Consider the following 13125-nt stretch of genomic DNA (forward strand, 5'->3'; position numbering starts at 1 on the left):
TAGTCCTTTAACTGCTTAACAGGATATTCATAAAAGCAATGCTTTGGGTTTTTGTGAATGCAGCCAGTTAGTGATGGAAGTGGTTATGGCCAAGAGGTGCAGCTTTAATTGGTAGATGAAGACTGAATGCGTACACATTAAGAAGGGGATGGAAATTTTGCATAAAGATAACTTTTTTGCAAGCTTTGTCAAATCATGATTTTATATTCCATTTAGGCATAATTAAATTGTACGGTGTGGATGGCTCATTAGAAGTGGTTAATGACAACTAGCAGTTACTTTGCTGGAAATATTACATTCTCAATAAGTGAGAACATCTTTCATGTTTTATCCTTTATGAAGTTTTAAATAATCAGATAATTTATCAGTCTTTGGACTGAAGGGGCTGTATTAGAGCAGAAAAACTAAAACGTGCAGGATTTTGGATTGATCCCGTGTGTCCGTTGGGTTAAATAGTCTAGTAAAAGCTAATACATCTGTAAAGTAAGTCGGTTCGAAGCTTTTGTATGAAACAATCCCATCTCGCCGCAAGGTGTCGCTACCGTTAAACTTCAAACAGAATCTGTAGTGGAGGAAGTGACGTAACCCCTTGCGCTTTTACAACACGTGGTTAGATGGACGACTTGTGTTGCGTCCTCAATCGTAGTTTAGTAGCGGTTTTATATTCGTTAAGTAGCCTATGGTGATATATAAATATCGCTTAAGAGAAGATCACAGACTTGACCGCATTCTGGTTACAGGGTGTGTTGCGTTGTGGTCAGGTTCTGTACTTGGGTAAATAAAGCAAGGCGGTGTGTACAGTGTGATCTGTAGAGTGATCTGCAGTGTTCAGAGCTTAACCATGTTGTCAGATTTTGATCTGATCGGAACTATTGTGGACGACGCAGATGTACCAGAAGAAGAGGAATCGGGCTCAGATGATGAGGTGAGAGAACGCCACATGGGTTCAGTCTTGTGAACGCAGATTTTGTGTCTATTCTGAGCCACCAGAGAGCCACCTAGATACACGCACACCAGCTGTAGATGCAAAGACATTGTCACGTGTTTCTCACTAGTGTAACTATTATTGTGACTAGATTTTCTTTTGTTACTCACTAGTAAATGATTAGTGTAACTACATTCTCACGTGTTACTAACTAGTGTAACTACATTCTCACGTGTCACTAACTAGTGTAACTAGTAGTTTAACTACATTCTCACGTGTTACTAACTAGTGTAACTACATTCTCACGTGTCACTAACTAGTGTAACTACATTCTCACGTGTCACTAACTAGTGTAACTAGTAGTGTAACTACATTTTCACGTGTTACTAACACTGAGTTTCGTGTGACCAGACTAGGTAGGATTTAAAGTACCGAATACAGGTGTGATTAGGTGTTAAAACAAAAAGAGCTTTCTTAGGTTTTGTGTCAGTTTGACGCCATCATTCCGTGCCATGTTGGGGTACTGCTTTGCTGTTAATGACACAATTGCAGTTAACTAAGCATTTGAGTTGAGAAAGACAAGAGCTTACAGAAATGCTGAAATATCAGTTAACAAACAAACATATAGTTAAATTCATTCCATCACACACCTGCAGAAACCCCATGAGAAGTGTTTTTCTGTGTCTTTATCGAAAAAATAAATACACACACATGCATATGCATAAATGTGTATGTATATTCAAAATAACTTGTGGACAGAATGTGAGATAAAACTGCTGGGGTAAACTAAGTTATGCAGGTTAAAGCCTGTCTGTGTTAAAATCCCCAAACCCCTATTTACACTTTTATTATGATGCTACAATACAACCGTCTATAGCCTCCTACAGTGAAGTTCAGCTCAAGAGCATGTATTTTATAATACCAATGATTTGTTTTAATGGTGTGAGCAGTCAGTGTCTTCGAGCTTGTAGTGGCGTCGATCGCTGAAAGACCAAAACTGCTGTGGAAACCCTATAACACTGGACTGTTTAATACATAAGTAACATTCAAATCAAATCAAATCAAACTTTATTTATAGAGCCCTAACATTGTGGGCACCATTACAATACCATGAAGGGCTAATTTTTAATGCTGCCAGTTTTAGCAGGTGGTCAAACAGCATTGTGGGTAATGCAGGAAACCACCATGAAATTTAAACTAAAAATTCTTTCATAATATATTAAATCTTGCATGTCATTGAAGATCACATTAATTCTAAACATCAGTATGCAAGTGGTTCAAGGTGGCTTTTACTTTTTACACTGAAAGGAGAAGCCCATCGTGTTGAGTAAGGAGAAGAGGGCGCTAAAAAGACGAGGCAATGGAGACTTCAACGCAGACTTTGAGTTTGAAGAGAGAGATGGGCTGTACAGCGGGGACTGGGCCATGGCAGATGTTATGAGCCAACTTAAAAAGAGAGTGAGTGTACCATATTTTCATCTTCCAATCTCTGTAGGAGCAACAGACTCCCCTGTCAAATGTGCTTAATGTCACAGAGGATTTATTCTGTTTTCTAGAAAGCACCCACCACACTGGATGAGAAGATAGAGAAAGTGCGTAAGAAGCGCAAAACTGAGGTGAGACTGGGACCCCAAGTGCTGTTTTCATATGTGGTATGATTGAGCTGTGACTTACTTATTGTCATGTTGGTGTTCAGGAGAAAGAGAAAGGAGGCAGCAAAAGTGGTACAGCAACCAAGGAAAAGGAGGAGGGAGAGGATGCTGAAGGTGATAATGATGCTGAACATGATGATGATGATGTTGATGGCACTGATGATGCAGGTGAAGATGGTGAGGATCACACTGATGAGGATGAGTTTAATTCTGGGGATGAAGAAGTTCTCAAGAAAGCAGGTGAGCTTTAAAGGGTGGCATCGTTACTGAAACTTTGTAGTTTGTAATGAATTTCCATTGTATTTCCATTGTATTTTCCATTGACAGCATTTCCTGAAGTGTTTAATTCCTCTTATGGCAAAGCAATTAGCCAATGTTTATTCGATCAAGAATGACAAAATGCAAGATTAAATTTCCCCATATCTTAGGTTAGACGTGGTTTTTAAAACTTTTAATCTTTTTAAACAGACCTTTTTAATGTATCTTACAAATCCTTGTGTGTGTATGTGTATATATACAGTGGTACCCCGCTTATCGAGCTTAATCCGTTCCTTAAAACCGGTCGAAATGCGAAAAGGTCGAAGAGCGAATGTAATTATCCCATAAGAAATAATGGATACCCAATTAATCCGTTCCCGACCTCCACCGATACCCGATAACTAACAATTTCTTTTAAGTTCCCACTTAAAACTAAGGGTCAAACCTGTTCCAGCATGACGTTACCCCTGTGCACACAGTGAGCTCCATAAAGACAAGGTTTGCCAAGTTTGAAGTAGAAGATCTTAAGTGTCTTACAAAAATACCTCATCTCAACCCCACTGAACACCTTTGGGATGAACTGGATCACTGACTGCACCCCAGACCTCCAAACCTGAAGCCAGTACCTGACCTCACTTATGCTCTTGTGGCTAAGTGAGAAAATTCACACAATCGTGTTCCAAAATCTAGTGGAAAGACTTCCCAGGATATAGTAATAGCAAATAGGGACTAAATCAGTACCAATCATACTCGGTGTTTGAGAGTGGTTTATATAACTAGTCATATTTAGATATCACCCAGACAACAGAGGCAGGGATCGTTGCAGTTCACACCAGAACTAACAAAAGGCTCTAAAATTTCAAACAAATGCACATATTTTTGTATAATAGCCATGTAAATTTGTGGCCCTGGCAGCTCAGTGGTTAAGACATTGGACTTTTGAAGGTCATGAGTTCATAGCTGGCACTTCTGTGCATCTAAACAATGCTCTTTACTCTCGGCTGCTCAGCTGTACAATTGATATAAATGTAAGTCTCTCAGGATAAAGGCATCTGCCAAATGCTGTCAAAACTCACTTGGGTTTTCCAACATGTGCATGTAAAGACCTTGATCATTATTATACCTTCCCTTTATAGATACAATAAGAGAAAAAGGCAAGAAAGGAAAAAGAAAGGCAGCAGAAGAGGTATGTCTTTATAATCAGTTTTTACATGAAATGTCCACCAAGCACGATACAATAAGACCTGGAGTTCAGTGACTTCATCCTGTTTTCCAATTAAGTGTGTTGTGTTTATTAGGTTAGTTAATTGTTTGTTTAACTTTTAGCCTGAAGCCTTCTTTGAAGATGCCTCGCAGTATGATGAAAACCTAACGTTCCCGGACATGAATCTGTCAAGACCACTGCTGAAGGTTAGGTCTCATGACTTACTTCATACTGCTCGAGTTCTTCACTCTAAAGTTTATTAGTGATCAGACAAAAACATTCATAGTAAATCCAGTAGTTTTCTTCTTTTTTTTTATTTTATTTAACATCTAAACGGTGTGTACTGTCCTGCTGTTTCCACAGGCCATCACCACCATGGGCTTCAGACAGCCTACACCTATCCAGAAAGCGTGTGTTCCAGTGGGTTTACTGGGGAAGGACATCTGTGCTTGTGCTGCTACTGGAACCGGTAATTCTCAAACGTGACACATTTTTTTCATGCACGCTATAGAAAAAGGGAACCATACCTTCTTTAAACAAATCCGTGTATCTGATTGAATTTAGATTTAAGATAAGTTTAAGATTTAAGTTTACAACTGTTTTTTTGGACACAGATCTGTTATCGCAGACAATTAATTAAAAAATCATGGATGTGTGTAATACAATTCCACATGCACAAGCCTTATATGTAACTTTTTTTAGTTAAAAATGAAATCTGAGCAACAAAAATACACACAATTTAGTTTCAGATCAAACAGGAGCGATAACGGTGTTTCTTTTTATTTGCACGCTTTAAAAATGCTTTTATGAATCACCGCGTGTAAGAATTTGCAACTGCACACACTGTACGTAATGAGAGGACTGAGCTTGTGTTGAGAACATATGGTTTAAGATGCACTGCAGACGTTCTGGTGGCTTGTAAGGTCCAAAAATTATTTCCTGCTGATCATAGCACCTCAGTGGTGCTAGTGCCCTACTTACCTTAATTCCACCTCCCTTCTCTTTTTCATACACAGGTAAGACTGCAGCGTTCATGTTGCCTGTACTGGAGCGTCTCATTTATAAGCCGAGAGAAACGCAGGTAACGCGTGTCCTTGTGCTGGTACCCACCCGAGAGCTGGGTATCCAAGTGCACACTGTAGCACGTGAGCTGGCTCAGTTCACCAACATCACCACCTGCTTGGCTGTGGGTATGTACCCCATGTTTAGGCTTTTTTTTTTTTTTTTTTTTTTTTAAATAAATCTCTCTGCTTTTCTTATCTGTACTCATGCCAGTGACCTGAAAAGAAAAATGACTTTACTTGTAATGTGTGCGACCTGGTGGCTTTTTAGTGAAGACTGCAGTTAGGGCTGAGTGATATGACAACACCATTTCTGTAGCGTTATAAATGATGTCACAATCTGCTTATTGTTATTGTTGACATTGCCCTAAAAATATATTTCATTGGAAACTGAATAATTTGATTTTAAAATTGATTTACTTATTTTTCTTTTGCAGACTTTTCTCAATGTTTCTATGTTTTTTCGGTGTTAAATATTCAGTATATTTGTTTATTTTTTCCTACATGAAAATGTTTTTTTTTTTTTTTAAAATAGAAAATATGATGCGTTTTATTTTTTAAATATTTATATGGAAAATTTATATCAGAAAGTTTGGAGGCAAACCTATATACTGTGATTATGTAACCTTGAGAATCGTGATATAATATTTTTTGTCATCTCACCCAACGCTAATTGCTAACTAATAACCTAATGATAAACTTGACCAGAAAAGGACAATTTACACTGTTACCAGGCAACCAGAACATGACCGCCAGACAGCTAAAAAATGCTCGATTAGTGCTATCCTGTGTTAGACAGACACAAATTTTATGCATGCTGATATCTAGGTTATTGTTCTCATGATTAAATCATGTCAGATTATGACCGGTGAACGGAAGGAAGTAGGAACCCAATTTTGGATATAAAATAAGCTATACATCGCTTACTTCTTTGAAATATATCAGAAGCCAATGAAATGAATTTTTACTTATTACTTATTATGTCAGTATTCCAGGCCTGTGAGTGGTTCTGTGTAGAATAACTAGTTAACAAGATTCATAGTCGTGTCTGTCCTGCTAGATGTTTATTCTTGATGATACCTATGATGAACTAAAAGGTGTGGAAGCTACATGCGATATCTGCATTGGTCTTTTGTTTGTGTTTGTTCAGGCGGCTTGGACCTGAAATCTCAAGAGGCAGCGCTGAGGCTGGGGCCTGACGTCCTGATCGCCACGCCTGGCCGCTTGATCGATCACTTACACAACACGCCGTCTTTTGAGCTTAGTCAAATCGAGGTGCTTATTCTGGATGAGGCTGACAGGTCAGATTCTCCTTTTTTTTTTTTTTTTTTTTTTTTTTTTTAGTGATGATAAGAAGCGTACTCTTTGAGACCAAACTTTTTTTGCTTAACTTTTATTTAGTAATGATCTCGACGAGCAGCATTAACATTAGCTATTAGTTCAGATTTACTCCTGGCTTTATAGGAATAGGTCGTGCAATAAATCGTATTTATTTGTTGGAGGATGATCTTTGTTTTTGTACAGGATGTTGGATGAATATTTCGAGGAGCAGATGAAGGAGATTATCCGGATGTGCTCTTATCAGAGACAGACTATGTTGTTCTCTGCAACCATGAGTGAAGAGGTGATCTCTCTCTCTCTCTCTCTCTCTCTCTCTCTCTCTCTCTCTCTCTCTCTCTCTCTCTCTCAATAACTCTTGCACTCCTGGACTAGTGGAACTCATGTACAGAACATCTATCTGCCATTTTGTACACATCTTACATATCGTATAAGGCACAAGTTGCAATCCATTATGGTGCCCAGTTCCATTTTTGTTGCCCATAAGCACAATTAACTGGGTATACACTGTATGACCGCATGTGGTTAGCTAGTTAAGTGCATTAAAACAAACCTAGGGAAAACAAGATTACATAATAATTAGGCTTTCCTGAGAAAGTCTCTATTTTACGTCATTGTGTCTGCAGTCTTGTCAAAAAAGGAACTGGCAAACATTTTGGATTTCAGCCATGATAGTTACTTTGCATCACATGTACAATGTATAGTAATAATAATAACTTATTATTTATTGGTCATTGTGCGCTGTCAACTTTACATTGCACATGCTTCATTTGTCACAAGACTCGTTTATATCCACCGAGCAAAGGTTATTTGAACTCTTTGCATGCTTTGGCTGGTGTGTGTAGTGCAGCAGGCTTCAGGTTTCAGAAGTATTTGTTTCACTTGCAACAGCAAAGTGCGTCCCAGCCAATTGACCTGCATTTAGATTGAAACCAAATGAATCAAATGGAATTGCATACTAAATGAATCATTTTAATTAGTGACAATCAACAGTAAGTCAGATTAATTGTTCTTTCGCTGGTTGTTGAATCCATCTGACTGACTGTCGCAAAATCTGTTGTTGAAATGTAGTGAATATAGTGACGTAAAATCTATACAAATAGAACAGCGTTAAGCAACATATAGTGAAATATAGTTTCTTGTTGATGCTTACTGCTGATCCTAAACCCCTCAACTAATTATGTTGCATCTGGTCTTTGGAAAAGCCAAATGAGCAAATGATAATTTACATGCGTATGCAAATGAAGCGACAGAGAAGGTAAGGAGAGATAAGCTGTTCTGAGGATGACTCAAAGCGGATGTGTGTGCAGAGGATTGTAGAGATGATTAAATGGGCTTTACACACTGTATCCTGAGTGCAAGTTATGTTGGAAATCTCAAACATGAATTTTACGTAACACAGGTGAAGGATCTGGCCTCAGTGTCACTGAAGCAACCAGTGCGAATCTTTGTGAACAGTAACACAGATGTGGCTCCATACCTCAGACAGGAATTTGTAAGGATTCGACCAGCCAGAGAAGGAGACCGAGAGGCTATAGTTGCAGGTGAGGGGAAGACTTTTTCTTACTCAGCTAACAGTTGCTAATTGAACTGCTCCCCCTAACATTTACCTTTTCTTTCCCTGTATGCAGCGCTCCTCACACGCACCTTTCAGGATCATGTCATGTTGTTCACCCAGACTAAGAAACAGGCCCACCGCATGCACATCCTCCTCGGCCTCATGGGGTTAAAGGTTGGAGAGCTGCATGGCAACCTGTCTCAGACACAAAGACTGGAGAGTCTCAGGTATGCTTGGAAAACCTTCTGCGCAAATCACTGGGCAGAGATATTCACACGGGCTGTAAAGATGGATCGTTTTAAATGGAACTGATTGGGTAAGAAAAATACAAATTATGAAAAGGTTTTTGAAATGTACATTTCTGTCTTGTCTCATTAGGCGATTTAAAGATGAGCAGATTGACATCCTGGTGGCCACAGATGTAGCAGCCAGAGGTCTGGATATTGAAGGAGTCAAAACAGTAGGTTTAACCCGAATAATAGAGCACTCAGTTTTCCAGTTTCTTGCCTTGACATTTTTCTTATTCTTTTATTTAGATGTACAGTTTATAGTAGGGATGTGATTGTACACCTATAATCCAATGTGATATCCAGAGTGTATCATAGTGAGACAATCTATAATTGTAGTCCACTTAAACTTGAGCAATAACGGTACTGATACACTTGTGCCCGGTGTAGCCCAGCACTGTCAGGGACGGTCTTGTCAGGTGATTACACAGTGTGACACATCCTCTACATTCCGTCTCCATTTGGGCTGAAATCCTTCAGCCCGATTTGCTGTCATGTCCGTTACACATCGTCAGCAGTCATGTTACAGATTCAGTTGCAGGTGTGATGTATTAAATGAAGTGGATTATTTTCTTTAACATCCTTTTCCCTACTGAAATTTTTGTTCCAAATGAAGTATGGAGGACAAACGTTTCTGTTTCTGGGGGAAACACAGTATAAGTGTGAGTGAGTGTGTGAGTGAGCGTGCGAGTGAGTAAATTTGCCCCAATATTATTTACAGCATTTAAAAATGCTCTTATCCAGATACATTTTCAAATTATTATTAAGGCCTTATGATCTAGTGAATTTCTCAAGCCCAGTAGTTTTACTCGTAAGCATTTCTTTGAAATTAGATCTTTTGTTCTACCATCTAATATCACCACCAGTCAATACTCGAGCCAACAGTAAATAAATGGGCAGGACTTTGGTCTCTTTTGTCTGTAAAAAAAAAAAGCTTTTCTTTGGCCTTGACAATGTTCAGGTAACCTGCAGGGTAAATGAAGTTAAATAATTAATTTTGAGACAGCCTTGACATGGTCCATGACAGCTTGTATCACCAGCAAGCTGATTTAATGATGTACCGAATTAAAAGCTTGCCTAGATTACAAAACTGTCAAAAAAAAGGTGTGAGACAGCATAACACTAGCACAAGTAGCCTCAAATAAGCCATTTGCATTCCAGCAGATGCAATGTTGTACTGTATTCAGCCTTTTAAGCGTTTTAAGCCTTAATGAAACACGGCTGATTTCGAGCTTGTTGGATAATTTGGGTCATCACGTACACACTTGCAAGAAAAGGAAAGTGGGAGTAAGAACTTCTGCATGTCTCTTCCTTTATTCTTATCTGTCGAGTAACAGAAGAGAGGTTGTTGGGAAAACTGTTAGCTAGTGTGTCCTTGATTCAAGGGACTTTTGTTAGGAGTTTCAAACTGAGAGGCTAACATCTTATATATTATGTAAGATTTAAGACTTTAACCTTACCACCAATAAAGTGCATGAATTTACTTTTATGAATACACTTTAAATTATAATAAGATATAAATGAAAATAAGATGCAATACTACAGTGGTAAAGCATTATTTACATTTCTGACATTTGGCAGATGCTCTTATCTGGAGAGATTTGAGAGATCCAGATTAAGGGTGGTTAAAGGTGTTACAGTATGTAACACTTTTACCAGAACACTGGTGTTACATTGTGCCATAAAAATGGGAATTTCTATCATGTATAAACGATTGAATTAGTTTTAGTGCCTTGTAAAGCACATAAACAAAAAAAAATAAACATAAAACATATAAAAATAACATTTCTGGTAACAGGAGTTAGCTCTGGTTGCTAATGCTTGCCAGCATGATCCATAAGGCTTTTGTCCACAGACTGCTCAAAATGTGAAAAAAAAAAATCAAATGATCAAATTTGTTTTGTGAGAAAACACAAAATATTAGCAAGATTAAATAAGTCAATTCTCTTAATCCTACAACATCAGTACATAGAAATAAAACTGCCGAATTTAACTAGTGTTCTAGTTGTTGAACTAATTATATGATCACAACTGCTAGAAGGTTCAAGTGATTCTTCATGTTTTTCTTTCAAACTGAAAACTTTATTCTTCTTCCAGCAATCAGTTGAATAATCATCGTTGTGATTTCCTCTCTATTTATTTTTTTGCCTCTTGAATTGACATTTCTATTTATTCCAACTCTCTTAAGGTTATAAACTTCACCATGCCAAACACAGTGAAGCATTATGTGCACAGAGTGGGCCGCACAGCGCGAGCAGGGAAAGTTGGTCGCTCCGTGTCGCTGGTCGGAGAAACCGAGAGGAAGATGCTGAAGGAGATCGTCAGAAAAGCCAAAACTCCTGTTAAAGCTCGCGTTATTCCTCAGGGTAAAAGCACAATGCAACAAGCACAATTTTTTTAATGAAGTTAAACCAGCAGCTGAGGACTTTAAGTCTTGGTATTAATGCATAGATAAATGAAAAATTTGAAATGGTAATTTAGATCATTTTTGCAGTTGAGAAAGTCAGCTTTCATTTCTGGAATGTTTTGACTTTTTTTCTATCTGTTTATTTGTGTCAGAGGTGATTCTGAAGTTCAGAGATCTGATTGAGAAGTTAGAGAAGGATGTATATGCTGTCTTACGTTGGGAGAGAGAAGAGAAAGAGATGGTGCATTCAGAAGCACAGGTAATGCTTAAAAAAGAAGAAACAAACGTAATTCCTTAATTCCTCATGACCAATTTTGTGTTTTGTCCTGCTTTTTATCTGGTCAAATTGCATTTGTGGGTTTTAGATTAATGTGGCTCAGAAGAGGCTGACACAGAAACCAGATGAGAAACAACCAGCAAGGTCATGGTTCCAAACCCATGAGGAGAGGAAGAAGGAGCGAAGTGAGTGTTTTTTTTTTTTTTTTTTCCTTTCAATGTGGTAGCTACCTGCTACAATGTAATATAGTATGAAAGAACACACTAATGACACTAAATGTTTTCTTGTCCAGTGAGCAAAGCACTTCAGGACTTCGACTTGGCCTTAAGGGGGAAGAAGAAGCGTGCTCAGTTCTTGAAAGACAGCAAGAAGAAAGTGTTGTCGGTATGGGTTTTCTGTAACCTAGTTTAACCCTGTTTCCCCATCACCACATTACTTTTATATACATAATGTGCTGTGAACTATACACACAAATCTATAGTGGCTTGCATATCTGTTCCCTCGCCTTCAACATTTACTGTTTTTGTCTTATACATGGCGCTAAAATTGGTATTGTATGTAACGAATTTATACAAAATAGCCCATAAAATTGAAGTGGAACAAAAACATGTCACAGTCCAGCAGAATGCAATTAAAGTTTCCAATGATCTCAATATAAAATACTCATATCCTTAAGTTTGTTAATGAACATACCGAAACAGACATTCAGGAGATATTCTGTACTAGCCTGCTCTGAACTACCTGCTCTGGAAATCAGTTTCACTTTTGTTTCTAATTGGTTTATTGGTTTTCCTGTGCATGCCAGGCTGAAGAAAGAGCTCAATTTGAAATGCTTAAGTCTCAGATGTTTGCTGAGCGTTCTGCAAAACGTGACCGCAAGCCGAAGAGAGCCAGAGTTGTGCCAGAAGATGAGCCCAAAAACACAGGTTAGTGCTTTAAAATCAAATGGTGGTTAAAATGGTGGTTAAATTGGCTTAAGCCTAGAATTGTGCAACCTAGAGAAATCGATTCAGCGTGAAATAATTTTGTTTTTCATGTATCCTCTTCCTCAGCATCAAAACAAAAAGGTGGAAAACCTCCGAAGAAGTCTGTGTTTGACAAGGAGCTCACTAACGTCAGCAAGAAAGTCCTGAAGCAATACAGATCCGGGTATGTTCTCTGCAGACATCCAGGATTGGTTCAGAATGGTCTTAGTATTATATCGTTTTATTTGTTATGCACAAATGCGAGATTAAACCTTATGATGCTTAGAATACATTCATCAAGGGTTATAATGCTTTTAAAGCTTGTAATAGGTTCTCAAATGGTCTTGCTTGAAGATATAGAGAGACTCGTCATTTCAGACTCCTGGCTAATCCGTCTGCCTAGATAAGTTTAATAAATGTTCTCTTTGTGCCTGGCACCAAGGTCACTTGTAGCCTCTCCTTCTGTTGTGCTCCAATACTGTTCTTAGATAAAGCAGGTGTTCATGATCACAACAACTTCCACATTACTCCTAAACTACCGTAGACTTTAAAGGTCCAATCGAGACATAAACAGTGAACATTCATTGTAATATTTGGGCTTAAAAAAAATTATACCCGAACATTTTTACTAATGTTGCTGCAAAGTTACATGTCATTCACTGGTGTTTAAAACAAGCTTTTGTATTTCTGCAGGCCTTCCTTTGAGGACAGAAAAAGACTAGGCCTTGCGAATAAGAAAGGAGGACACTTTAAATCCAATGCCAAGTAGGTTATGTATCATTACTATAAAGAGAAAATTAATTATTTTACAAACCAATGTGTATGTTGGATAACTGTTAAATAAAATCTCTTTATTAAACCTTAATGTCCGGTTTGTAATCAGGTAAATCTGTTTGTTTTTCCGTTCAGGTTCAGGAGGAAGTGATGCGTCAGATATGAAAATCCTGTTCAAGCTCTTTCACATCGATCTGTGGAAATGTTTCCTTTGGGCTCAACAGCAAGAGCACTAATCATTGTGTGTACAGCAAAATCAAATATAACTCTTTGCTGCTTTGTCGGGGACGTTATTAGAGCCGATTCACATGAATGATAGAATAACTGATATTGGGAAGGTGTCGTCATTCATATGTTTTTGTTGCATAAGCCATGTAAAAATAAAAACTACTTGTGTTTTTATTGTATGTTTGACTTCC

The 13125-nt window shown here is 38.1% G+C and overlaps 1 protein-coding gene across 1 annotated transcript; it reads left to right on the top strand.

The window, feature by feature from the left end:
* Positions 1–575: 575 nt before the first annotated feature.
* On the top strand, positions 576–13113 carry ddx27 (DEAD (Asp-Glu-Ala-Asp) box polypeptide 27). The gene is made up of 21 exons (XM_027147087.2): positions 576–925; positions 2234–2383; positions 2482–2541; positions 2622–2817; positions 3972–4021; positions 4162–4245; positions 4403–4508; positions 5056–5229; positions 6251–6401; positions 6625–6724; positions 7841–7982; positions 8070–8223; positions 8375–8456; positions 10472–10649; positions 10843–10949; positions 11056–11152; positions 11260–11351; positions 11773–11893; positions 12020–12116; positions 12626–12697; positions 12842–13113. Exons 1-21 carry the CDS (start codon positions 842–844, stop codon positions 12855–12857), a joined length of 2313 nt encoding a protein of 770 aa, XP_027002888.1. The 5' UTR covers positions 576–841; the 3' UTR covers positions 12858–13113.
* Positions 13114–13125: the final 12 nt, after the last annotated feature.

Source organism: Tachysurus fulvidraco, chromosome 5 (genome assembly GCF_022655615.1).
Source record: "Tachysurus fulvidraco isolate hzauxx_2018 chromosome 5, HZAU_PFXX_2.0, whole genome shotgun sequence".
Taxonomy (NCBI): Eukaryota; Metazoa; Chordata; class Actinopteri; order Siluriformes; family Bagridae; genus Tachysurus; species Tachysurus fulvidraco.

Bases quoted from the DNA above. Each gene is read 5' to 3' on its own strand.
- ddx27 (XM_027147087.2), top strand. From the start codon at position 842: ATGTTGTCAGATTTTGATCTGATCGGAACTATTGTGGACGACGCAGAT. The intron at 926-2,233 runs GTGAGAGAACGC...TTACACTGAAAG, and splicing joins AATCGGGCTCAGATGATGAG to GAGAAGCCCATCGTGTTGAG. The intron at 7,983-8,069 runs GTGAGGGGAAGA...CCCTGTATGCAG, and splicing joins CCGAGAGGCTATAGTTGCAG to CGCTCCTCACACGCACCTTT.